At 57.3% G+C, this 26868-nt stretch overlaps 1 protein-coding gene across 4 annotated transcripts in view; it reads right to left on the bottom strand.

The window, feature by feature from the left end:
• Positions 1–26868, bottom strand: part of TRIOBP (TRIO and F-actin binding protein) — a 58303-nt gene that overhangs the window by 2002 nt on the left and 29433 nt on the right. The window contains exons 11-23 of one of the 4 annotated variants that reach the window (XM_027107593.1): positions 25993–26130; positions 16602–16658; positions 13938–14006; positions 13726–13815; positions 13225–13334; positions 11228–11753; positions 10457–10588; positions 5140–5287; positions 3024–3126; positions 2297–2456; positions 2105–2218; positions 1039–1125; positions 116–279 (exon numbers count right to left, since the gene is read on the bottom strand). In XM_027107593.1, coding sequence (XP_026963394.1) covers positions 118–279; positions 1039–1125; positions 2105–2218; positions 2297–2456; positions 3024–3126; positions 5140–5287; positions 10457–10588; positions 11228–11753; positions 13225–13334; positions 13726–13815; positions 13938–14006; positions 16602–16658; positions 25993–26130 — 1896 coding nt within the window. In that variant the 3' untranslated portion in view covers positions 116–117. Of the gene's footprint in view, positions 1–115; positions 280–1038; positions 1126–2104; positions 2219–2296; positions 2457–3023; positions 3127–5139; positions 5288–9157; positions 10309–10456; positions 10589–11227; positions 11754–13224; positions 13335–13725; positions 13816–13937; positions 14007–16601; positions 16659–21618; positions 21820–25992; positions 26131–26868 lie in introns of those variants that run through there. The other 3 variants (XM_027107592.1, XM_027107590.1, XM_027107591.1) reach the window with 3 other exon arrangements.

Below are 26868 nucleotides of genomic sequence, written 5' to 3'. Positions count from 1 at the left end.
CTAGGAGAGGGAGGTGCCCTGGCCCCCACGGCAGGGGGAGTCAGGTGCAGATGAGCCTCAGCTCACACCTCCAGGCCCCGCGTGGCCTCAGCCCCGCCCAGCCCGGGACGCCCACCTCTACTCGGCCAGGCTGTTGCGCACGGCCTCCTTCTCCTGCAGCGCGGCCATGGCGAGGCGCAGGTGCTCTTTCAGCTGCTCGATCTCCCGCTCCGACCGCGTCTTAATGTGGTTCAGCTCCACGTACACGTCCTGGTACTTTCCCGAGGTGAAGCGCCTGTCCTGGGGGGCGGGGAGGGGTTGTGAGGGCACGAAGCCCTCCTTCCTGGCCCTGCCCACCTGCCGGCACAAAGCAGCCAGGCCCCTCCACTGCCCCCATGGCCTCCTCCCTCCAGGTGGCCCCCCTAGATGGCCCCCGGCTCCACTCAGTGACACAGGTTTCGGCGTCATTTTCATCCCATTCAAGATGACAGCTGAGGCCCAGGGAGGTGAAGCTTTTGTCCGAGATCAAACAGCAGTGAGTGGCTGGGAGGAGAACCAGGTCAGCCTGGCCCAGTGTTTGGGCCCCTTCCATGAGTTTGGCTCACACACATTTCAGAGCCACCAACATGCAGCGGGTGTCAAAGACAAAGGGACATGGCACCGAGGGTGGGCCAGACTGGGCCCCGAATCCTGGTCCCCCAACTCCCAGCAACACGGCTTATCCCTCACTGCGACACACGCTGCACACGTGCAGGGTTTTGGTCTTGCCCACGGCTGTCACCCAGCACCCAGCACAGTGCTGGGCACATAGTGGGTGCTCAATAAATATTTTCTGACTAAATAAAAGCAAATGTGGCCGTGAGCAAGTCTCTTACATTTCTTAGCCTCAGTTTCTTTGTCTGTAAATGGGAATAGTGACACCTACGTGGGGGAGGCACGGGGAGAGCCTGATGAGGCCAGGAGTGGCCGGCACAGAGCAGGTGCTCACAAGATGGGACACAGCTAGATCCAGGGGCTCCCCACCCCGCTGACGCCCTGCCTTGGCCGGCTGGGACTCACCTTCTGCATCATCTGGAGCTCATCCCGGAGGCACTGTACCTCCTTCTTCAGGTACTGCAGCTCATTCTCCTTCACTCGCAGCAGCACCTGGGGTCACAGGTGCCAGGCTGATGCAGGGCCAGAGGCCAGAGCTACCCTGGCTCACCGCACCGCTGAAGCATGGCTTCTCTCTGCCTCAGGCCCCTAGAATGCAGCTCCCAACCTGCACCAAGACCCATGTCCCCAGGAGCAGACTCCTCCAAGAAGTCCTCTCTGATTTCTCCTTGCTCTCTCACCCTGTCCATACAGTGTGAGTGGGTAGCTTATGGTCACCTCTGCTATGGCCTCAACACAGTACCAGGCGCTCCACTTCAGGGCAAAGAGCACGAAAAGAAGCCATAGTGTGGCCCTAGTGTGAACCAGAGTGGGCTGGGCTTCCTCGTTAAGACCTCCCCAAACCCTGATGAGCAGGTACTGCTACCCTGACCTGACCAAGGAGGAGACAGGTTCAGCCAGGACAAAGGAGGCTTAAAAGCTTAGACTCTGGAGCCAGGTTGCCTGGTTCAAATCCCAGCTCCCATACTGACTAGCCATGTGGCCTTGGGCAAGATACTTGACCTCCCTGTGTCTCAGTTTCCTCACCTATAAAACGGGAACAGTAATGGCATCTTTCTCATAGGACTGTTAGGAAGCTTCAATGAATTAGCAGATATAAGGGCTTACAGAAGCGCCAGCCACAGAGTAAAGCTGTATATAAATTTTTGTTAAACACAACAAAAGGCTAGGGTGGCCCTGGGATCACCCCGGCTTCTCCCAGTAAGGGAGGTGCTAGCTCCATTTTATAGATGAGCCACTGAGGCTCAGAAAGGTGAGGTGACTTGCCATGGTCACACAGCAGGTGGCTGGCGGGACCTACCACGGGAGGGCTTTCACCCAGTCACCCACTAGTGCTGGGTGCACAGCAGGCATCCTTCCTAGCTGCCCCGTCCTCTCCCGGCTACAGGGCAGACCCAACCTGTCTGGATACACTCCCCACACCCAGGCCCCAAGAACCAGCTGGGTGGCCTGGCACAGGGGGTGGACGCACCTCCAGCTCACAGGAGCTCCGCTCGCTGCTGCGCCCGCAGCCGTTGCCGGTGCCCTGTGAGGCGATGAAGCTGCGCAGCCGGTCGATCTCCTCGGACAGGCGGGCGTGCAGCTCCTGGGAGGGGTGGGATGGTCAGTGCAGGGGCGCCGGGATGCCCACGCCCCACCCCCACCCCAGCGGGGCCAGGCCCACCTGGTTGTGGCGCAGCAGCTCCTGGCCCTCCTGCTGGCAGCGCCGCAGCGTGTGCTCACGCTCCTCCGCCTGCCGCGTCAGGGCCCCAATCTCCAGGCACTTCTGCGAGTACTGCTCTGACAGCACCTGCAGCTCCCGCTTCAGTGCCTCCAGATCTGACCTGCCCAGGGCAGAGGAGGGGAAGGATGGCCCGGGCTCTCTCGCCCTCTGCCAAGCTGGGTCAGGTCACACAGACTCAAAGCAGCTTAGGGCTCCTGGTTCCCGCCCTAGTTTTGCCTTCAGCCAGCTCTGGGGCTGTGAACTGGTGACAGCCTCTCTGGGCTGCAGGCGCCTCCTCTATGAGGGGAGGGGTCGGAGAAGCCCATCTCTAAAGCCTCCATAGCCCCAACATTCCACGGCAGAGGGGCACCTACTGGCTGATACTGTAGCCCAGCTCTAGGGAGACACTAAAGAGGGGAAGAGAAGGGTGGAGACTGAGACTGGCTAGACAAGAAGGGGCCTGAGAACTGCCGTGTGCACTGGCGTGCGGGTCTGGCTGAGGTCCCACTGCTTCTGTTCCCGGTGCCATGCGACCGGAGCAGGCGTCTCAGCTGGGGGCAAACTGACATGCCCTCTGCCAGGGGTCTTAGCACAGGTCCCCCACGCATAATCATCAGGGTGGACAGCTGGGCTCCTGGCTCAGAGGGAGCCCCTGTCCCCAGACCGCAGGGCCCAATTGCCATCTTACTGGTGCTGTTTCTGGAGGCCATCCGGGCCCTGTGGGAGACTCTGTGTCTTGCTCAGCTCCCGGCTCAGCTCCTCCTGGTAGGCCTTCTTCATGGCTTCGATGGCTGGAAGCAGGGCAGAGAGGTGGAAGGGAGATTGGGGAGGGGTCAGCGGCAACAAGCCCCACTTCCTCCGGGACTCCATATGGAGACAGGAGCAGAGAGTGGTAATGAAAGAGCACTGGGCCGGGCTGTGTCATGGACTGAGCGGCTTTGGGTAAGGTGCTCAACCTCTCTGAGCCTGTCTATCAAGGGAGGATGACAGTGCCTGTCTGATGGACCCTGCTGGGGAGACACCTCAATGTCTGACCACTGGTACCTCTTGTTGTTAGTGATTTCTTGGCAAGACCCCACACAGTCCTCCCTGCAGAGCCTGGAAGGTTCTTTAACAAGGTCCATCTGCCTGGCCCAGCTTAGTGGTCAAGAATGCAGGCTCTGCGGTCGGTACAAATCTGTGTGACTTTGTGCAGGGGACTTAACCCCTCTGTGCCTTGGATTCCTTATCTGGAGAACAGGGATGACAACAGCACCTTCTCTCGTGGGTTGTTGGGAGACATGTGTACAGCAAGCAGAACAATGCATGGCAGAGAGTCAGTACTCAGACACTGGCCCCCGCTGGTTTATTTTCAGGCTGTGAGACCCCAAGGACTGAGTCTCTTTCCACGCTCAAACGGGGTTGTTGTGAAGATTAAACAAGCCCTGGGCTTCCCTGGTGGCGCAGTGGTTGAGAGTCCGCCTGCCGATGCAGGGGACACGGGTTCGTGCCCCGGTCCGGGAAGATCCCACATGCCGCGGAGCGGCTGGGCCCGTGAGCCATGGCCGCTGAGCCTGCGCGTCCAGAGCCTGTGCTCCGCAGCGGGAGAGGCCACAACAGTTAGAGGCCCGCGTACCGCAAAAAACAAAAAACAAAAAAAACAAGCCCTCATTCATAGTCTTATCCAGAATTCCAAAATCCCAAAGCTCTGAACACTGGACTCTTTTGGTGGCGACCCCCAACCTGAACGGACACAAGGCTGTTTGTGATCATGACTATCCCACTTAAGTGACTTTGAGACTTTGAGAAAGTGACTTTGAGAAATTTCCAAAATTTGCCAAAACCTTAGTGCTAGATTTCAGGGTGAAGCCCAGACCCTGCTGGGACAGGATATTTAATATACATACCAGGTTATCTTTCTAAAATGCAAAACGCACTGACCCCAGGGTTTGGGATGAGGGGCCCTGGGCTTGAGTGCTTGAAGCACTGGCAGGTGGTTAAGTTCCAGATCATGTGGCCTCTTTCATCATTTCCATTATTCTGCAAACCTTATGAAAGTGTCTAGGATGCCAGGCACACACAGCAGGTGTACGGAGAGGGAGAGCTGGCCAGCATCTTGGGCCTTCCTGTTTCTGACTTGGGAGAGCAGAGGGGAGAGGGAGAGTTGGCCAGCATCTTGGGCATTCCTGTTTCTGACTTGGGAGAGCAGAGGGAAGGGTTCAGAGAATGGCTTTGCAGTCAGAATGCTCTGAGCTCCAACGTCAGCTTCTGCCACCTCCAAGCTATGCCATCTGGGACAAGTCGCTAACTTCGCTGAGCCCCAGTTACCTCATCTGTGAAATGGGTTCACTCCCTCGGGCACTGCCAAGGACTAAGGTTGCTCACGTGGGTAACGGGCTTGGTAAATCCTCACACCTTTCCCTGCTCTCCCCAGGGTCCAGACCACATGCCCAGTGAGATGGCACTGCCATGAGAGCAGGGTCTATGGCTGAGCGGTCTCTCCCCAGCACACGGCATGGGCCTGGACGTGGAGTTGCAGCTCAGGGCATGTGTGTGGCTTGAGGGGGGCTTCCCAGTGGCCGCAGGCCCCTGAGGGAGAGGAGTCACAACCCATGGTCTGTGAGTCGGGGTCTTTTATTGCCTCGGTTTCCTCTTCGCAGGCAGGGTTAGAGGCCAGATCTAGGGGCTCCTGACCCCTCACCCCAGGTTTGGCATCAGGCCCTCACCTCCTATTTACAGGCCTCCCGAATCCGGTCAGGAGGAGCCTCTGCTTGGAGGTTCATGGGGCTGGGCCCCCCTGTGCCGCTCCTGCCCAGGGACCTCACCTGAGGCTGTGGCCGCCGTCTCCTCGGCCAGGAGCCACTCCTTCTCCTGCTGCAGCCGCTGCAGCTCCCGCTCGTGGTGCCGCTGCAGCTCCTCCATCACCTGCTGGTGCGAAGACTCCATCTCCGCCAGGCTGCGCTCACACGCCTCCTGCGGGTGGGAGGCCAGGCGGTCACGGGGCTGCCCCCATTGTCTGGCTGGTGGCCCTTTCCCAGCCTGTGACAAGAGGTCTCAGGGGCAGGCCTGCCCTGGTCCAGGCTTCACCACCTCCCCCAAGACCCTGGCATCATCGGCCTGTATCTGCCCCTGCTCCCCGCCATCCGCAAACCTCACCCTGTCATTCTCCTGCTTCGAACCCTTCTGAGCCTCCCCATCCCGCAGAGCCAAGTCCCTGCTCCAGTTTCTGACCCTGGTGGTCTCATCCCTGGCCCTCCCCACCAAGAAGTCCCGTAATTATATATAAAAAAAAAGCACAACCAGTTCATGGCATGTTCACACCTCTGAGCTAAAGCTCATGTTCCCACTGCCTGCAACATTCTTTTACAACTTTCTCTTCCTGGGTAATTCACTTGGCCAGCAGACCAGTTTAAAGATCCTCCTAGCTCTGACTCTGGGCAGCCCCTCCCCTGCCTCCAAAGGCTCTGCTTCTGGCGGATCATAAATTCCCCCAAAAGAAGGAAGATTTGATCCAGCTCAGAGCCCCCGGGGTCTGGGCTACGGCCTGGTTTGTGGCAGGTGCTGAGCAAGTCAGCTGAAATGAATGGCTCACTGCAGAATGGGGCTGTGTAGACAAGACAGGCAAGTGTTTAAATGATTGACAATACCCACTGCTGGGAGAGCCAGCCGCGACCGGGTGCATGGAGGGCAGTTTGGTGGCATCATCTAATTTTAACGACCCCTTCACCTAGCAGGTCCACTCCTAGGAATGATCCCACAGAAAGTCATACGTGTACAAAGACTCTTGGACAAGGGTATTCCCTGTGGCAAGGTTGGTAACAGATGAAAACTGGAAATAATCTAAATACCTAACAGGGAAGGCCTTAAATAAATTATGGGATTGAGTTTTACAGAGGACCCAGGCAACTGTTAAAAGACAGAGCTGCCCACATGGACTGCTGTAGAAAGTGTCCCAAAAATTAGGTGATGAAAGCTGGTTTCTGACAATACACATGGTGGGACCCCAGTCACGGACACAAGACACTTAGAGCTGTAGGTCTGAGTACATGTACATGAAAACACAGAGAAAGGTATGGAAAGATACTGTGGAAAGCAATGGTGCCCCAAAGATGTCTATGTCCTACTCCCGGAACCTGCGAATACGTTACCTTACATGGCCAAGGAGAACAGAGGCTGCTAATCAGCTGACCTGAAAATAGGGAGATTATTTTAGATTATCCTCTGGGCCCAAAGTAATCACAGGGTCCTTGAATGTGGAAGAGGAGGCAGGGGAGCAGAGGGAGAGGCAGAAGGGACTACGGAAGGAGCTCAGTGGGAAGTGAGAAGGACTTGACTCTCCTTCGCAGGTTCTGAAGGTGAAGGAAGGGGCCACGGGCCAAGGAATGCAGGCGGCTGCCAGACACTGGAAAAGGTGAGGAAACGGAGCCTCCCCAGAGCCTATGGAAGGGAACGCGATCCTGTGGATGCCTGGATTTTAGCCTGGCGAGACCTGTGTTAGACTTCCACCCTACAAAACTGTGAGCTGATAAATTTGTGTCTTATGTTAGTGGTTAATTTGTTACGGCTGCAACAGGAAACTCTATAGATGTGCTCAAATGGTAACCAAGGCTCCCTGGGGTTGGGAGCAGGCAGGGGAAGGAGAGTTCACGTGTTTGTTTCTAACCTTTTGATTTGTTTGAATTATTTTTGAAAATGTAAACAAATTCATTATATAATTTAAAAATGTTTAAGATCATTAAAAAGGGAAGGGGAAGAGCCAAGGAAGAAACTGAGGCACGGAGGGCCAGTTAAGAGGCTGCATTCTCCCCCGTGCCACAGGGCACCTCACGGCCGGTGGGGACTGACCCCCACCTCGCCAGCAGCCACATCTGGGGGCTGCACGGGCCAGTTTGGGGGAAGGGCAAGGGTCAGGTCCCCTGGGTCCAGGTGTTCTGAGTGGTGGACAAGGGACACCTGTCCCACTGAGCCTCTGTGCCTGTCCTCTGTGTGTGCCCCCAGTAAGGGCAAGAGAACATGGCTCTGGAATTCCACAGACTGGGTCCTAGTCTTGGCTGTACCATGGAGCGAACTCGAGCAAGCTCCTTTCCCTCTCTCAGCCTCAATCTCCTCATCTGTAAAACAGACCCCATAAGACCAACTCAGGAGGGTCCCTAAGGTAAGTCAGAGTCCACCTGTAGAGATCGCCGACCTGTAGAGACCGGAGCACTGTGGGAGATGGGACTGCTGTTCTTAAAGAGCTAGATCAGGCAGGCAGACCCGGCAGCCAATAGGGCGTCTGGAGGCTGACATCAGGAGGTGGGAACCAGCCCACGATGAGGGGCTCCCAGAAGGCCAGGCGCTGCTCCCTCTGACCTGCCTTCCCGAGGGCCCAACGTGTTGGCCGCCACCTCTGACATGGATCAAAGTAGATAAAGAAGTACGCGTGGCCCCCACTGCAGTAAGCACCCGCGGGGTGAAGCCCCAGGCCCCTGGCTGCTGTCCTGTGGTGGCAAAGCCCCACAAGCTGGAAGAGGGGTGCCCACTCGGCCTGATACCAGGCTGGGGAATCCCTCCCCTGCTGTCACCTCTCCAGGGTCCAGTGACTCTCCGGCTGCCTCCCCAGGGACCCGAGGGGACGCAGATGGCTCGGCTCCTCTCCTCTGGTGCCCCTCCCCCACCCTGTCTCCCCATTATGCCCTTCTCACCCCCCATTCCTCCTGCCCATCCCAACCTAGCAGGACGAAATGCTGACAGCCTTGGGGTGCCCAGTGGGCGCCTGGGGACCAGGAAACCTGGACTGCAGACACAGGTCTGCTGCCAGCTGCAAGGTCTCGCTCCCTCTCTGGGCCTCAGTTTCCCCATCTGTAAGCTGAGAAGTCAGAGCAGTGCTTTTCAAACTTCATTTTAGTGACGGAAACCTTCTTCCAAAGGGAATCTAATGCAGGTTCTAAAAGTAAAATGGACAAGGACGGAGCTGCTCTGGCGCCGGCGACTGAACGAGCCCACCCAGAATGGGCCCGCCACAGAGCAAAGTCTGCAGCCCTCTGGGTGGGGGTCTCTGAGGCCCCCAGGCGCCTCAGGTGGTGGTGGTGTTGGACCTCACCCTGTCTAGAGATGCCCCACCTTCCTCTGGCCTCAAGGGAGCCCTGACCACACTGGGCCCTCCCTTTCCCCCTTCCCCATGTCAGGTGATCCCCAAGCTAGGCCTCTATATCACACCCCAACTCCCCTTGGCCCTGGTCTCCCTTCAGCTGAACGTTCCATCAACCACTCAGCCCCAGACGGCCCTTGGCCTTGCATGGAGGCCCCAGCTCCCAGCCGCTCCCCTCTGCCTTCCTTGGGGCAGTGGCCCAGCCTTAAGCTCACCTCCCTCCACATGCCCTCCCATATATCTCTCTCCTTCAGCAAAGTCCTAGCTCCTGATTCTGGCCCTACCCCCTCCCAAGCCCCCTGCACTCCAACCCCACCTTCCCGATGTCACTGTCAGACCCCAAACCTCCTCAGATTTGTGGGATGCGATCCCAGCTCCTTAGCTTGGCAGTGGGGGTCTCCACGATAGGCACCCACTGGCCCTCCACCTCCTGCTGCAGCCCACGCTCCCACCCACAGCTCCAGGAAGACTTCCTGAGAGCCCCACGCCCCCTCAGAACTTCTAGAAGGTCCCCCTGCCCAGAGCCTGGGATCCCAGCATTCTTTTTTGCTTCAGTCAAGGGCGTGCTGGCTGGGGGCAGCCGACTGTCAAAATTTTTAGGAATTCTGTGGCACGGTTATTCAGCATACCCATTATTAGAAATTATATAAACTTATAATTAATTGTTACATTAAAAACAAAGCTGATACTCAAAACTCATCACTTCCTAATCATTTCACTGCATTTTATTAGTAGCTATGCTTTGAGGTTATTTACGTCTCCTGTATCTATAGGGTGGAAATGTCATTATGACGGCGGGCACACAGCTTCCCAACTCTGTGTTCAGGGACATCAGCCATAGCAGGAGTATTTACACCATGGAAGTTGGTAAACGTTACAAATCAGGGCTTGATTTATTGTTTTGTTGATTGTCCAGATTTAAGCAAGAGATGAGAAAGAGCTGATAATGCTCACAGTACAGATTATACTTCAAATCGGCGCGCCCTATCCCCGACCGTCACGCTGTACACAGAACAAAAGCCTGAGAAATATTCTTGAAAGAATATCCTCAAATGGTCTCAACAGAAAACCACCCTCTAATTCAGCAAAGAAGTTGCTATGACATTGACCAAGTAAAGTTTCAACATTTGTCTTGCTGTCTTACTCATTCACACAAACGAAAAGGCCAAATGACATTCGTGTTAGAACGATACTCGCTTGTCAGCTGGCTGTGGATACGAGCATTCGGAAAAAATCAACGAAAGTATTCTGAGAAAAATCAATTTGCTATATGGAATTCACAATAAAAAACATTACATACTTTTTATTTGTAAGTTGCACACTAAACATCCTTTATATCAGTGAAATTTACAATAAACATATACAAGTGTGTCTGTGTGTACACACACATGTATTTTTTCTGGAGAGCTAGTTGTCCCAGGCATAACAATCAAAAGTGTCTCCGGACACGGCCAAATAGCCCCAGGGGAACAAAATCAGCTTGGTTGAGAGCCGCTGTCCTAGGCAGACCATGCGTCTCCCGAGGGCCACTGGAGGCGCCCACGTCCCGCAGACCACCTTGCGCAGGGCCTCGGCCTGGCAGGCATGGGCAGGATTTCCCTGTGTTTAGCGGGCGACTTCCAGGGGCCTGCCCATTAGGAATCCCACTCTCCACCAGGCCCCCTCTTCCCCAGACGTGCAGGGGAAGGGGTCTAAGTACAGAGGATCACGTGGGGGCTCAAACACAGGCTCTGCAGTGAGCCTGACCCGAGCTCAAATCCCACCTCTGACATCTGCAGGCAGGTTGACCTCAGGCAAGTCACATAACCTCTCATAGCTCAGTGGCCTTGTCTGTAAAAATGGGCACAGTGCTCACGTCCACCCGCTGGGGAGATTAAATGAGATGATGAATGTCAAATGCCTCACACGGGTTCCGGTACACAGGAAGGGCTCCCAGAATATTAGCCGTTTTCTCACAACGTGGCAACCGGAAACCTGCCCCCACCCCCAACACAACAGCTTCCTGGCCTTACCTGTGAGATGTAGCCTGGGGGGATGTGGCCGTCCTCCTGGGACTTGGGTGCACCGTGAGAAGCCTCCCCTTGGAGACGCCGAGCCTCCCCTTGGAGACGCCAGGCCTCCAATTGGGCACGAAGGGACTGGACCTATCGCAGGGGTGGGCAGGAAGGCGAGGTCAGTGAGGGCCTGAAAGTGGGGATGCAGCTGATGGGAGGAAGTGGCCCTCGTGTGGAGATGCAGGCAAGGGGGACATTCTAGGTGTTTCCTGGATGGCCAGGTCAGAAACCCAGGAGAGTGCTGGCCCAGAGTAGGCTCGACAGGGCTGGGAGCAGGACACTGCGGTCACCCCCACGTTATGTAGGTGGGGAGAAATGCCTTGGAGCCTCAGTTTCCCATTAGTAAAACGGTGATGAGGTCTACCCTATGGGACCATGAGACTGCTGTGAGGATTACATGAGCCAATGTAGGTAAAGAGGGCCTAGCACAAGGCTTGGGATGCAGAAGGTACTCAATAAATGGTCTCTCCCTTCTCTTCCTCTTCCCTTCTATGTGACTGCTGAGGACAGAACTCAGATGGGAAAACAAAAACAAAAAGTCCCCAAGGTCCAGGAAAGAAGATTCTAGTTCATAAGGAATCGGGGGGGGGGGGGCGGGGGCAGGGTGTCAGTGGTCAGGGGTGAGCTCCCCATCATTGTAGGTATGCAAGATGAATGCCATAGAGCGACTGCAGGGATAGGAAGGGTGTTGGTAGGGTGAGGAGGCTCCCAGAGGCCAGTGCCGCCTACCTCCCTCTCCAGTGCCTCATGGCTGTCGCTTGGGGCCCCCCGGCGCTCCCCGCGGCTTTGGTTGAGCAGGGCAGTGAGAGGTACCCGCTTGTTCTCCCGCAGGGGCAACTTCTCCAGCTCCTGCCACTTCTTCTCGATCTCCTCACTGAGCCGGTTCTGCTGGTCCTCAGTTAAGGGGGCACCCAGGCCCCGGCGCGGACCCTCGCCGGCCTGTGTCTCTGTGGCCCTGCTGTCCGTGGCCTGGAACCACTTGCGTCGCTCCTCGGAACGCTGGGCCAGGTCCCGCTCCAGCTCCTCCTGCTTGGCCGGGCGGTCGAGAGCGCGGGCCGGGGTGCGGGCCCGCTGCAGGGAGCCCTGAGTCAGCGGGGAGAGCTCCACGTAGTCCAGTGACTGCCGCTGCCCGTCCGCCTTCCGGGGGCCGCCCCAGCCGATGACCTCAGAGCCTGCCCGCTGCTCCCCCGCCTTCAGGGAGCCCTTCGGCGTGCCGTAGCTGTGCAGCGTGTTCTCCTTATTGCAGTCTGAGAGCCTAGGGGGCCAGCAGAGCCACATCAGGCGAGACCTTGCCCTCTTGGTCCCAAAACAAGCACTTCTGCAGTGTCGCCCGTGCACCGGGGCCAGGGGACAGACCCCAGTGGAGGAAGCAGCTTAGAACTAGAGCTTCATCATTAACAGACCCTGGGAACCATCCCAGCTCTGCCACTTACCGGCAGAGGGTCCAGGGTACCTGGCCTCTCTCTCTGAGCCTCAGTTACCTCATCTGTGATATGGGACAACAGTGCCACGCACAGGAGGGACTAGGTGAGCAAACGTGTGCAAAGCGACCAGGAAGCCCTTTGAGAATGTGATCGAAGCATTAGTATTAAGGGTGTGCTGTTTGACAAGGCCCTAGGTTCAAGAGCCTCACAGCGGAATAGGGGAGATGCCCAGGGTCACTGCTGGTGAGATGAACGGTGGCCTCTGGGTGGGTGCACAGAGCACAAACTGTGGAGACCCGTAACGACTGAGGCAGTTCCCCTCTTCTTCCATAGCAATACTGAGTACGTGCTTACCCGGCCAAACACTAAAGCATCCCTTGGGGCTACACGTGGCCGTGTGACTCCACTCTGCCCAGTGCATATGAGAGGTGGCACGTTTTGAAGGACCAGCCGTGCCCTGGCCTGGCTCCTGGCTGGGACCCATGAGAATGTGAACAGTGCTCTGGCGCAGAGGCAAGGCTGTGGGCTGCTGTGGAGCGAGAAAGAAACCTGTCCCTTGTTTAAACCCGTGTTTGGGGTTTCTTTGTTGTAGCAGCGGAGCCTATATACTAAGCCACAGCCCAGCTGCACGGCAGCTGAGAGTTTACACGGGGCCTCCATGCACGTCCTCACATGACACACCTCGGTGTGACACGTGAGGAATGTGAAACTCAGGCCAGACGGCAACTGGCCTAAGGTTGACCAGCCAGGGTGTGGCCAGGCAGGTGGACGCGCACTCAGCACCCCTCGATACCATGCTTCCGTTCCTACTGCCCAGCAGCCAGAGTCCCAGCCCCTACGGGCATCTGGGGTTTATCCTGTGTGGGGCTCTACCACCAGGTCACTCGGTCCTCCTGCCCCTCTACCCTCAGTGACCGCCACAGGGAGTGAGCTCCCCACCCAGACTAAGTAGCCATCCCCTCTCCCTGACACAGGCTCAGACGCAGCCCCTGCGGCACACAGTCAATCAGCCACCTCATGGGGCTGTGACTGACCGGCATCTTCTCCAAAGAGCCAAGGCCTCTCCCCGCCTTTTCAGGATGTGGGGAGATAGAGAGGGACAAGAGGCAAACCTCAAATCCTCAACGTATTTCTGGATGAGTGCCACGGATACCCCGTGCCCTCTCCCTCTCCCTATTCTGCTGGTGGAGAAACTGAGGCCCAGCAGGTAGAGCCACAGGGCCCTCAGGTGAGTGCCGGAAACCCACTCGGGATGCGGGGTTAAGTGCCTCCCCACAGGCCCCGGTCCAGCCCAGCACGTACTTGGTGACATCTGGGGCTGAGGTTGGACGCACAGTCTTCCTCAGAGCCTCGATCCAGTTCCTCCGGATGCCCGAGGTCATGGCCGACAAGGTATAGACAGCATCTTTGGTCTGTAAGTCCACCCCACAGGTAGGTTGCCACCTGGCCAGCCCCCTTGCTCCCTCCCCACTATGGATTCCAAAGAGGTGCCCTTCCCTCCCAGGTGGGTATCTAAGGTCTTAAGCCTGGAGGTGAGCAGAGCATGCAAAACCTCCCCTCCACTAGCCTCAGGAGAGCCCCATCGGCTCCAAGATCTCTCCAACATCTGAATAGCCCTGCCAACGATATCCGGGATCGCCCCAGAAATGCTCAGCGCTGGCAGCAGGGCTTCTGACTGGCTCTGAGGACAGGATCTCCAGGTAAATGAGTGATAGGAGCCAGTCTGCTGGGCCACGCCCCACCCCGACACCTCCTCTGGGGGGCCCTCCAGGCATGCCGCCCCCCAGCCGCCCGCAGACTCACGTGGATCTGGAAGCCATAGTTGCGCTGCACCGCATACTCGGTGACGTCCGTGCAGCAGCGCAGATCGATCTCACCGTCCAGCTCATCTGCCTGCAGCAGGAGGGCTCACGATGGTCCCTGGACTCCAGTGACCCTACCGGGACCCCCAAGCCCCTTCCAGGTGTCCCCCGGCACCTGATGGGGGAGAGAGCCCTCCCATCTCATCGTCTCACCTCCTCAGCAGTGGAATCCCTGTAGTACTTGAGGCTTGAATCGGTCAGCACAAACCAGTGCTTCTTCCACTGTGAAGGAGAGATGGTGGTGAGGGAGGGGGTGCGGGGGTGTGGAATGACAGCGTGCGTGCATGTGTGCACCATTCCGCGGGCACCCTGGGCGCTGCCAGGTCAACCGTTCTGCTTGCAGCAGGGGCCTGGCACCCTCATCTGCTCTGCTGAGGGGTGGGGGGCAGGGGACAGCGCAGAGTCACAAAATCCACATTTGAAGTAAGCCCCCCCATTTCCTCTCTGCGGGGACAGCATCTGTGAAATGGGTCGGCTTTTCCTCAGTAACCACACCCTTCTTTTCTTTCTCAGGGGCCCTTCTCTGATTGTTGACACTTCCACAGGCTTCCTGATAACTTTCCACCAAGATCACCAAGGCTCCTACATGCAAATCCCACCCAGTGCAATCCAGGAAGGGGATATGACCTGTGTAAGGTCATTTGCCTAGCAAGTCGGGGGCCAGAACTTCAAAAACCTTTTTCCGTACACTGACCCCAGATCAATCACCCCAGTGGTCAAAGACAAGTCTACCAGAGAGCAGGACTGGAAGGGTGCCCAGGGAGAAGCATCCGAGTGCTGGTCGTATTCTGTTTCTCGATCTGGGTGCTGGTTACATGCGTGTTCAGCTATGTGAATACATTATCTCTACATTTATGATGTGGGCTTCTCTCTGCTCCAACCAGGACTAGGTTGGCAGGACACATAAGAGAGGGGTGGGGGCATCAGAACAGCCTGATATGAAAGTGCCAAGCTCAGCCCACCTCTGGGCTTCTGACCGTTCACTGAAAGGCCAGTCAAGGTCCACCCACTGCCAGGGTCAGTGCATGTCCTCCTGGTGCTCTCCCACATCACTAAGCCCTTGTTTATTACTTCAAGTACTTCGTTTTCTTTCCTCAGGAAGACAGTAAGTTTTCAAGGATGTGCCAGGATGATACTTTCTACTTCCTTCCACACTGCCTCCCCTAACAAATACGATTTTAGCATCCAAGAGACCAAGGTTACAACTATTGTATGCCTTGCTAGCTGTGTGTCTTTAGTCAAGTGTCTCGACCTCTCTGAGCTTCAGTTTTCTGACTTATAAAGTAGGGCTAATAAGACCCTAAGCCTCCTAGTGAAGTTAGAAATGCCTAACCCTCCCTGGGACGTCTCTCGTGGCACTGCGCATAGGGTCAGGCACTAGGTTGTTGGGGATCGTTCTAAGAGGCTGGCCTTAGAACCACCCTGCTCTTCTGAATGGCCCGAGCTGCTGCTCAGGACAACTGTCCCTCTGTAAAGTGGGGCAGGGGTTCTGTGTCAACTGATCTCTTTGGCCCCTCCAGGCCTAGTCTGTGACTGCCTGAGATGGCAGCTGCATGGGCCTCAGGTGCCCTGAGTTCTAGGCCAGGGTTTGCCCAAAGTGCTGCTAGGCCCGGAAGAGATTAAAGCCCTTGTGGGCCTGTCTCCTGTCTGTGCACTGAGGGGTTGGGCTGGCTGAACTCCCAGGGCCCTTCCAGCTCGGACATTCCAAAACCCTGTGAAAGAGAATGAGTAACGGCCAGTTCTGGGTGGAGCCCATAATCTCTGCCCTCCAGAGACCCTGGGTGGGGGAGGCCGGGAAGGGTCACTGGCAGGGTGCCCAGCCTTGTGTGAGCCTGGAGCCCAGCCACCAGAGGACTGGCAAGCAGGCAGCGGGTACGAAGGCTGTAGGCTGGAGGGAATAAAGCGTGTGGGTAGGAAACACAATGAGATTCCCTTTGGCTCCATGCCCTCCCCGGCATGCGGGCTGCACACAGACTCAAGCCGCAGGCGCATGCAGGACCTGGGCGGGGAGATGTCCCTTCTCAGGCTGGGTGGGCAGGAGGCCAGCTCCAGCTTCAGCTTGGCAGCCAGAAGGGTAGAGTTGGTGTAAGGCTACTGTCCCTTCTGGCTGTAAAGAGGCACACGTTAGAGAAAGGGAAGGTTATCAGCTGAGGCCCATCAGGCACTGGGGGCTGTGTGGGACCCTTTACATGCTTAATCTCTGTGACTCCGTTATCCACCCTGGAAAGAACTATTAGTATCCAGTATGTCCATTTCACAGATGAGGCCACCGAGGCCAGAGGAAGCTGTGACTCACCCGATGGGGCCCCAGGTTGGTGAGACTTCAAGAAATGTGGTCTGAGCCCCACCCCCAGCGTTGGGGGGAGCTGCTGTAAAGCTGAGTCTTTGGGAATCTGTACGTGTCTCAGGCTGGATGATCTCTGTGAACGCTTCCATCCCAGACCCTTGGATACCCAGCCAGGGTCGTCAAGAGGTGGGAGGGCTGAGGGGCTCTTGGTGAGAGGGGATGGGGTGCAGGGCGTGAAGCACCAGGAGGCCGCCATCCCTGGTGACCTTTACAGACTGCAGACTGCTCCGAGAGGCTGAGATGACTAGCAGCCTCTGCCCTCCCACCCCACAGCCCAAGGCCTTCTTTCCAACAGGACAAGAAACATCCTACCCTCAAGCCTCCCACTCCGGCCCCCACCCTGTACCCTCTCCACCCTGAAGCCAGGGTCTTTAGAAAGCCGGACAGGCCAGGGAAGCAGCTCAGCCACCTGGGCCCTGCAGCAACCCCACCTCCCACCCCCCACCCCACCCCCGCCTCAGCCCTCCTACCTCTCCAGGTTCATCCAAGATTGACATCCATCCCTTCTTGAAGTTGAGCAGATCGGGCTATGGGGAGAGGAGGGGGCAGATGAGTCAGGCCCAGCAAGAACCAAAGGGGCCTGGGGAGGAAGGGGGGCTGCCCATCCTGCCCCCGAGTGAGGGAGGGCTGAGGGCCCAGGTAGCCCCCTAAATCCAGGCAGGCTCCCCAGCCACTGAGGCAGCCTTGGTCCCTTTCCCGAACATCCGGCAATCTCTGAGAGGTGGGCTGGGTGACTGGCCACCCACCACAGACCTCTGAGCTCCCTTCCCACCAGCCGGCTTCCTCACCTGAGAGTGGGACAGGGGGCAGGAGATCTCTGACTGTAAAAAGGGACCCTTAGAGAGCTCAGAGGACAGGCCAGATCAGCAGGGCTGAGCGAACCGTCCAGTTCTTCTCGCTGATGAGGCCCAAGCGGCCCAGCAGGACAATGCCTTAACGCTCCTACCCATTCCCAACCCACTAACCCTCCCATGGTCCAACCAGCCCTGCACTTCCCTCATCTCCTGGAGAGCCTGAAAGATGGAGCCAGGCCCAGGCTGAGGTCAGAGACCTCCTGGTCCCCCCTAGATCTCTGGAAGGGCCAGGGAGATGGTACCTCAGTCCCAGCAAGCCCTACCTGCCGGGTGCTGCTCAGGGGGGCACAGCCCCGGGGTCTGGGGGCTCCCAGCTGTAGCATGTTCCACGGGGGCCTGTGAGCTAGGTCCCCCACCTAACCCTAGATGACGAAACTGCTCATCCAGGCATTTTCTCTGGCCAGGCCTATCCACAGACCCTCCCTGCCTGCTGGGGAGACCACTCTCTCGTCTAAGTCCCGGTCCACCTGCAGAGGTTCAGCTCGTGCCCACTGGCGGGCCAGGCTGGCAGGCAGGGAGGAGGCGGCCACCTGTTGCCATGGCTCTGAGCCCACCTATCAGCACCTGCATCACAGCCTCACCAGGCCAAGGTGTCCGGTTGCATGGAGGGAGCGGGTGGCATGGCTCAGTGGGGTAGGCGGCGATGGCGGTGGCGGCTGGAAACCTGGAAACCGGAGCCACCTGACCTGGCCACCTCCCCTGACCCGCCTTCCTGTCAGGGAGCCCCATTCTCCTCTTCCTCAGGTGGAGGAAGAGACCTGAGAGGGGCTTGGGCCAGCAGCCTGGACATCCTGAGCCGTCTCCAGCCATGGCCTTGGGACCAGGGCCCCTGGATCTCGGCAGGCCGGCAGCCCAACTCCTGCATCGCAGCCCCTGCCCGCAGACCTGTCTGAGGGAAGGGACACAGGCTCTGCCCAGACCTGGGAAACCCCAGGCTGCATATGCCCTGTCTGCTCTCTCTCCTTCCCCACCCTGTTCCCCATGTGGGCCGGAAGCCGCTCAGCGTGGTTCTAAGCTAAGACTGAAAACCGGTTAGCCACGCTCAGGGCCACCAAGTCACCTGGGTCCACATGCAGATGGAGACCGCCCCCGTGGCCCCAGGGGAAACGTGCTGAAGAAACGTCCACCCTCCTCTACCTCCCTGATCTAAATTCCTGTGCTGCTGAGGCAGTCTGCACCTCCACCTCCTGGCGCTGAGAATGAGAAGGTAGGCCTTCTGGGATGGACCACGGAGCTGGCATCACTGTGCTGACCCGAAGGGAGCCCCCGGAAAGGACAAGCAGATAACCCAGCCAATCGGACTGAGCTGAGCCAGGGCTGGGAGATCAGCCGTGGGCTTCCAGAGGCTGAGGAAGGGCAGGAATGACAGGCTGGGACCCTGAGGGCTGCCTGGGAAGTGGGGTCACGGTGACCTGCCTAAGTCACATGCCCTCCCTGAGCCCGGCTGCCTGATGTGGCTAATGATAGCAGGACCCTGCCCTCCTGCCGGTTCCGTGAGAGAACTGAATGGGCCACACATGGAGACGCCAGCACACACACCACACACGTGCCGCACACGTGCCGCATCAAGCACGAGATGGTGCAGTGACCTTGGGGACAGGAGCTTTTAAACCTGCTGGCAGGAGAGGTCCTGAAGTCACCCTGGAACCCCCCCCAGGGGTCACAAGGTCTGATAACATAAATCGCCTCCCCTGCACCTTCACGCGTGGCCCCCAGGCCCAGACACCATTCCTCCTCCCGAAGGAAGCTCCCTTTCTCCTTTTTCCTTTCCGGAGCACTGACAGGTCCTCACAGTGGGCCCTCGTTCCTTTGGCCACAGGTCAGCACTGCCTCCTGCCGGCCTGGACCATCGACACAGCCTCCTGTAAGGACACTCTGGCAGGGGACCCGATCCAAAAGGCCGAATGTCACAAGCCGCTTAAAACCTCCAGGGATGGCTCCAGATGGCTTCAGAACAAGGTCCAGCTGCCTTAGGATGGCACAAAAGCCTCAACCTGGACTCCCCACTGCTTAAGGGGCCCCATGTTTATGTCATCACACATCCTCTCTGATGCCCAACACATCAGGACTAGTAGGGCCCTCCACACATGCCTGTGTCCTCTGCTTGAAATACCAGGCCGCCGCCTCCTCCTCCTTCGACCAGGCAAACCCCTTCTCATGCCTTAAGACCCGGCTTAATTGCCACGGCAGAGGCCCCTTTCCCAGTACACACCACACACCACACCAGGCGACCTCCCACGGCCTCTGTTGCATCTGTGATTGTCTTGAAGCCATTTACTTATCCCTCACAGGCTAGACTAGAAGCAACTCAGTCAGGGAGTTCATGCCCCAAGACCCGAGGACTCAGGGAACATTCATAAAAATTTCTTTCTTTCTTTCTTCTTCTTTCTTTTTTTTTTCTCTCTCTCTTTCTTTTTTTTTCCTTTGGAACCAGGCCCCTGTTCTACGCCAGGAAATAAGCTGTGAACAAGAGATGTGGCCCCTGCCCTGGTGAAAACTCAGGGCAGAAACAGACAATAAACAAGCGCACAGGTATATAATTTGATGCCGGGTAGCAGCTGGGGAATGAAGCTCCAGGGGCAAGGCTGCACCCGGCTAGCGCAAAAGGAGGTGGAGCAGATCCTGACTCCAGGCCTGGCTTCCCGAAGCCTCTAAGCATTTACCCAGTCACAGCACCTTTGCCACTTGCTCGTTCAGATTCCTGAGGTCGGGGAGATGGGGCCAGAAGAGAGGAAAAGGGTATGAAGATGAAACAGGAAGGACCCCGGCCTGGAGCAGGCTCAGGTCTGAAAGCGGCCAGGATGAATCCGGTAAACGCTGTCAAAGGTGACTGTGAGCCTCCCCTCCGCTCTGAAACCTCTCATGGCTCCCCAGTGCCCCTGACCAAAGCCCAAGCTGCTCTTCCTGGCCTCTGAGGCCTCCTCCCCAAGTCCCTTTTCTACGTTTTCACCATTTAATTCCCCAAATATGGCCACCAGCCTTTGTCCACACTGTCCCTCCTCCCCCAGCCCATCTCCACCTGACCAAGTCCTACAGTCACAGGAGGACATCTCCCTCGGGAAGCCCCCTCCCATCAGCAGGGATGTGCTGTCTTCCTCCACATGCTGCTTCTAGCAGCCTTGCCCTTGTTCAGTGTGTGCTTCCCCAGGAAAGGCAACTGTGTACATTTCTTATCTCATCCTGAGAGAAGACTGGGACAGACCTGGTTACAAACTCTGGCTCGTCCAGGGCCCAGCTGTGTCACCTGTAACTTCACCTCTCTACACCTCAGTGTCCTCATCTGTTAGATGGGGAGTTACCATCAACCTTCAGGGTTCCAATGTGGTAATGTGAAAGCACCCAGTTCAGGGCCTGGCAGGCACCCAGTCAGCAATGAAACCACCCCCCACTAGCCTGCTGGGGGGGCGGGGGCGGGCGGCCAAGACACTGACTCAGCTCCTCCCCCCACATCCCTCTCTACTCCTCCCTGACAGGGAAGGGGAGGCTGCTGACAACAGGAAGGGCCGGCAGAGAGGTGGCAGGATGTGCAGAGCCTGAGGAAGTCCAGGCAGTGAGCAGGTCATCACACTCACAGGGGCAGGGCCCCTGCACACAGCACCCTGCTCAACTCTCCCCACCCTCCTCATCAGGCTGTCAGAGCCTCCCTAAGTCACTTGCCAGAAACCAAAAGCAGTCCTGCCCCTCTCTTCCAGAACATCACAGTCAAGGGGCCAGAGCGACGTGGAAAAGGGCTACTCCTTCCCTTACAATCAGGGTAACCTCTGGCAACTCACCAACGCCCCTCCCCAAGCCTCAGTTTATCTGACTGTAAAATGGGGGTAATGGTGAACTCAGCTATGAGGTGCAATATGATAAATAAGGCGCATGTATTGAGAGAGCTTGGGTAGGGCTCATCCCCAAGAGAAAGACAAATCCCTGCCATCGTGTTCCCCACCCCCAAGAGCGGGCCTGCCCCACCCAAGGTCCCAGCGCCGCTGCGAAGTGGCAAGCTCGAAGTGGCAAGCCCGAGAGAACATGGTATCCTGCTGCTTCAGAAGTCCCAGGACAGGCTCTGGTCAGGATGGGAAGAGGCGGCCCCTTCTCACCCACCCAACCTCCGGCCAGCGCCCACACAGGCGTACAGCCTTCCCAGGCCCACATCAGCGCGACCCATCCGAACCAGGGAGCGCCTCTCTCCAGGCCCCGGCGAGACCCAGGTCCAGGCCAGGCCCATCTCCGCTCCTCCCGTGGCCCAGAACCCTGAGAGACCCTACGGATCTGGCAGCTTAGGAGGATCAGATCAGGTTTTCACCAAGGGGGGAGCTGGAAAGGAGAAGGGAAAAGGCCACCCGGAATCTGTCCGTGATTGGTCCCGCAAAAGTGAGGGGGTGGTGCCTGGGAACGAGAGTTCCCATCTTCTCGGGGGTTGCCCGGGCTTCTGGCCCAGAAAGGTGAGGCGGAGGCCGGGGGAAGGTGAGGCAGGACGGCCGGCCCGTGCCACCGGGGTCGCCCTGTCTTCCGGCCGAGACCTCCTCTCGCCTCCGAGAAGTGAGGAGGGGGCTGCCCAGGAGGGGAGCGGCTCGGCTCTGGCTCTGGCCGTTGCTCTCATCCGGACCTGGGGCGCAGAGGGGCTGCCCCCCGGGGAGGCACTCACCGTCATGGCGGCACCCCGGGGCGGCGAGAGCAGGAGGCAGGAAGGTGGAAAGGGCTCTCGGGCCGGGCTCAGCGGCGCGGGAATCCCGCCGCCGCCGCCGCCGCCGCCGCCCCTTTCGGCCGGCCGCCGCCGCTCGTCCGGCCCTTCCCTTCCCCGGCGTTGCCCCAGCCCCTTCCATCCGCCCATAAAACTTTTTTTTTTTTTTCAAACTTCCTGGGAGGATCCGGGCGGGCCAATGGGCGGCGGGGAAGCCGAGACAAACAGTGGCGGGGGCCGCGAGTAGGCCAATAGGAGCGCGGGAGGGGCCCGGGGGCGGGGTCTGCCGCGACGGGACGGGTGAGCTGGGGCAGTCGGGGCGGGCGGATGGGGGCGGATGGGGGCGGAGGGAAGTGAGGGCGGGCCGAGCTCTGACGGCGGGCAAGCTAGGAGGAAGGAAGGGCCTAACGTGCAGGTGACTCCGTCGGGCCACGGCTAGGGAGTGCGGGGTGGGGGCAGCCGGGTGTGGCACCCTCGTCGTCCAGCAACGGCTTCCCGACCCACGCCAGCCGCCGGACGGAGCGATGGGTCCATTAGGCCTCGGCGCCTCGGTTTGATGGCGACATGGGCAAAGCACCCATTACTACCAATTCAGCGGGTCCCACACGCCAAGCCCTGTTCGTTACCCATGTAATGGACTTTCAACCTTACCACAAACCCGGCAGGTGATATCCTTGTCCCCATTTTACTAATGAGAAAACGGAGGCTCAGCGAGGTGAGCCAACTTGCCCAGGGTCACACAGTAAGAAGAGAAGGGATTCCTAGGAAGTAATCTAAGCACAAAGTGAGTTCTGGAATTGGTAGGGCCTTTCCTAAACGTGCCCTCCTCACCGGGGGTCTTTCTCGCCTTAAGAACCTCATTTTGGGTTCTTGGGTGTGGGCTATACCCGTTTCTCACTTTCCCAGAACACTTGGTGGTTTGTAAGAGTACATTTGCCCTGCAGAATCTCCTCTAAGCCTGCAGCTGAGGAGGTACTGTGGTGGAATTTGTTGCTAACTGCATGAGGTGGCTTATGGGGCATTGTGACTTAAACCCTATATTACCTTAAGCAAGGTCCTTAACCTCTCTGTGCCTCAACTTCACCCTCTGTAAAATGGGATAATGCTGTTATCTCACAGGCTACTGTAAGTATTAAGTGTTAATTTAAGTAAAGCACCTAGAACAACCCCTTTATCCCTAGTTAGCTCTCCTTAGGTAGGGGCGCAGGGGAGCTTGGAATAATTACCACTTCAATGATTCTGCCATCTCAGTTTGGGGTTCGAAAATTATTGCTGTCATGATTATAATCACTATCTGCATTTCACAGATAAACAGAGGCCCAGGGAGCTGAAGTTTTCCCAGCATTTCCCATTGGAATTCTCTCCTCCACCCTGAGGAATGAGACCAAGGGTAAGTCCTCCTAGACACTGGCCTTCTGGCATCCCTGTGCTGAGTGTTCCCACACTACCCCGTACCTCACTCAGGCATTTGGTCCTTGGGAGAGTGCATGGACAAACAGAACACCTCAGCTACCACCAATGCCCTACCGCAGTGGCGTGGACACCTGGCAGTACCAGCGTCCTTGCTGGTTTCCTGGCCTCTGGGACTCCCTTCTAGTACCCTCAACACAGTGATGAGAACACTCCCCTGCTCAAAGTTCTTCAACACTTCTCCACTGTTGATACACACATCCTTGTGCCCGCAGTCATGTCCATTATCATCTGGCCCCTGCCTGCTGTCCTCTATCATTAGACACACACATTTCACGTGCTAGGGCTACACAACGCTGGGAAGTCCCAGAATAAGCCAGGTCCTCTGTACCTCCCTAACTGCACATGTTGTGCTGTGCCATGCCTGGAACACTTCCCTTCCTGTCCTCTTATGCCCCAACACACGCACACTCACTCTCTCCCTTCCCTCCCTCCACATGTTTGTTTGCCTGGAAAATTCCTCCTTACCCTTCAAGTCTCAGCCCAAAGGAAGCCAGAGTGCCCCCAGCACAGACTTAGAAGCTCCTTTCCCAGGGCTGCCTGCGTGAACTCCCTGCCCAGAGCTCCCTGCATCTGTACACTCCCCAACTCAAGTGATGACCACACAGTGTTCTAATCAATTATATGTCCGTGTCCTCACAAACTGTGAGCTCCTTGTGGGCAGGAACAGAGTGGTTTTTGTCTATATCATGGTAAGCCTAGGGCCTCAGCCCACATTAGGTCCTTAGTAAACATTGGTCGAGTGAATGAATGCACAAATGAAGGAATGACTGCCTCATTGCAACTTGCCCCGGTAAGACAGAGATGGCACGGCTTCAGGGACCCAGGATTGACTCATTAAACAGAGCCACCAAACCTTGGGGTTATCCAGTCTCAAAGCGTTACTCTATTGAAGATAACAGTGTGAGGCTCAGAGAAGGGAGACGATGGCCCAAAGTCACACAAGTTAGGGGCAGAGACAGAACTCAAGCCCAGGCTTCCTAGCTCTTGACCTTGGACTGATTTCACTGTCCAGCCCAAGAGATGTGTGAAGCTGCTTTAAGTAATTGTCTGGGTGGTTCCACTAGCAGTTCCGTCTCTCAGCTCCTGATTTTCCTCATTCCCAGGTGAGAGGATAGCTGCAAATTCATTGAGCCTCAGTTGCCACATCTGTCCAATGGAGAAAATCTGCAGAGACTCTCAGGGCTGCAAGGAGGACTCAGGGAGATACGGATGCACAGAGGTGGGGGGGTGGGCTCTGAAGTCGGCCAGAGCAGGGTTCAAATCTTAGCTCTCCCCCATTGTGTGACCTGGAACAAGTGAGTTTCATTCCCTCATCTATGAAATGGACAATATGAACTGTACCTAGTATGCCTAGTGGTGAGGATTCAATGCAATCAGATGTGCCACGCACTGAACACAGAGCTGAGCACATAGTAGGTGCACAATAAATGCTGGCCATCATCACCATCATCATCATCCCAGAGTCCATTTCCCCATTTCTCTCCCCCTTCTCTCCAGCCAAAAACTTACCTGCCCCCTCCTGCCGGAACTGCTGTGTGTTAGTGACCCTTAGTGAGGTTGATAAGGTAATTCCCGCCCATGGCTTGAAGATACCACTCTGCCCAGATAACCACGTTTGCCTGGTTACCCTTGTGCCTTAACCCCCAAAGAGCAGCAGCGAGGAAATTAAGAAGTGGATGGAGAAGCTAGTGTTTGGACGCCCCACTACCCCGTACCCCACCCCATCACACCTCTGTGCATCCTGATTTCCCTGAGCCTTCCCTGCAGCCCTGATCATCTCCATAGATTTTTTTTTCCCCATTAGACAGATGTTGCAACTGAGGCTTGGTGAGTTTGGCTGCTGCCATTCTCTCATCTAGGAATGAGGAAAATCAGCAAGAGGCCAGTTCCTCTAAACCAGGGGTCCCCAGCCCCCAGGCTGTGGACTGGTACTGGTCCTTGGCCTGTTAGGAACTGGGCCGCACAGCAGGAGGTGAGTGGCGGGCAAACGAGCGAAGCTTCATCTGCCACTCCCCCGTCGCGCCCCATCGCTCCCCGTCGCTTGCTTTACCGCCTGAACCATCCCCCCCACCGCCTGTCCATGGAAAAATTGTCTTCCACGAAACCGATCCCTGGTGCCAAAAAGGTTGGCGAACGCTGCTCTAAACCATAGCTGTGCAACCTCGGGCAAGTCTACCTCACCTCTCTGAGTCCCGGTCCCTTCATCTGTAGAATGGGTATACAGGCTCTCAGCCTAGAGCTAGACCCCAAGCTGATGAGAGTATGAGAGTCAGCCTGTCACCGAGAGAAGAGACCCCATGAGCCAGGCTGTGGCTCCTGGAGATGGCCAGGCCTCTTCCCTCCCACCGTGAAGGGGGCAGGAGAGCACAAGTCACAGCTGCCTCCCCTCCCCGCCCTTGAGAAAACCACCAACCAGAGGCCTGAGTGTTTACAGCCCTCTCTGGGCAGGGAATGGGTTACGTAATGCCAGATGTTTGTGCAACTGGCTCAGACCCAGGTCTGAGACACACTTTGCAATCCCAGAGCCCCTCGCAGGCCCTCCCTCCCTCTCCCCCTTGCTCCCAGCCTGGCTCCCCTTGGCCTATTTGCTGATTGGGAGCTTTCAGCTGGGTGGATTATTCCATCACCCCTCACCCTGAAAGCTGAAAACAGCCCCAGCCTGGTCCAGCAGGTGGGACGTCCCCCTCGCTGCAGAGACCACGGAAGCTCTGGGCTCTGCTTCCAGCTCTCCTTCCTCACATGGGGCCTCCACATCTCTCACTCTGAGCCCCTACTGGCTTTTCTTTGACTGACACCAGCCTCCTCCCTCCCCTCCCCCACTCTCCCCACCCTCACCCGAGCCCCACCCCACTGGAGCCAGCCTACCCTTTGCCACCTGAGGACCCCCAGAGACAGCAGGAACGGATTGAACAGCGTGGGACGGTCCCCGGGCATCCGCCATGAGGTCACCAGTCGGCCCTTGAGTGGGCTCTCAGCCTTGCCCTCCGCTGGCCTCTTGTCTGCCTGTCAAACAGGGTCCAGCGTTGGCCCCCACGTCCCTGACGACAGCCTCCCCTGCCCATGCTGCCATGCCCACCTCAAAGGCCCAGGGTTGCCATCTTTCTCCTCTCCCAGAACTGCCGAGGTGGACTGCCACGTGTTCACACCGCGTGGTATTGGTTGACAGGGCTCCTGGGGCTCAGCGCCCTTGGGGATGTGCACTTCTCCACCCTCAGGTCAGACCCCAGGTGGCCGGCGGGAGGGGAGTGCGGACCACAGATGTGTATTCAGCCCGCATAAGGTTTTCAGATTATTTTGCATTAGGTTCCAGTGTTAAATAATCATGTAGTTTAACACACAGCTACATATTTCCAGCTCCTCTTGGAATATCTAAAGATGGAGAAACTCTGGGCTCCTCTTCCCCACTAATCCTGAGTCCTCCATCTGCCTACTCTCCTCCCCTTTGTGAAAGGAATGAGTCACAGACTTCCACAGCCACACACCCGGCAGAGTCCCCAGTGCACCCTCTTTGGAGTCATCCTTGTTGGGGAAACTGAGGCCCCAGTGAAGCAGAGGCATTTGCCCAAAGTCACACAACAAGTTACTGGCAGAGGCAGGGCAGAGCCCAGGTGTCCCAACTCTTCAGAATCCAGGGATTCTCTGGACGTGGGACATGAAGCATCAAAGCACAGATCCAGGGCTTTGGGGGGAAGGCCTGCCTCCACCCTGCACCTCATCGCCATCACAGCCCTGACCACTAGA

This window comes from Aethalodelphis obliquidens, unplaced genomic scaffold (genome assembly GCF_003676395.1).
Source record: "Aethalodelphis obliquidens isolate GAN/ISIS:26980383/991018 unplaced genomic scaffold, ASM367639v1 scaffold8, whole genome shotgun sequence".
NCBI lineage: Eukaryota > Metazoa > Chordata > Mammalia > Artiodactyla > Delphinidae > Aethalodelphis > Aethalodelphis obliquidens.
Note: the sequence above shows the minus strand (reverse complement) of the source record. Positions and strands in the feature narration are given on the sequence as shown.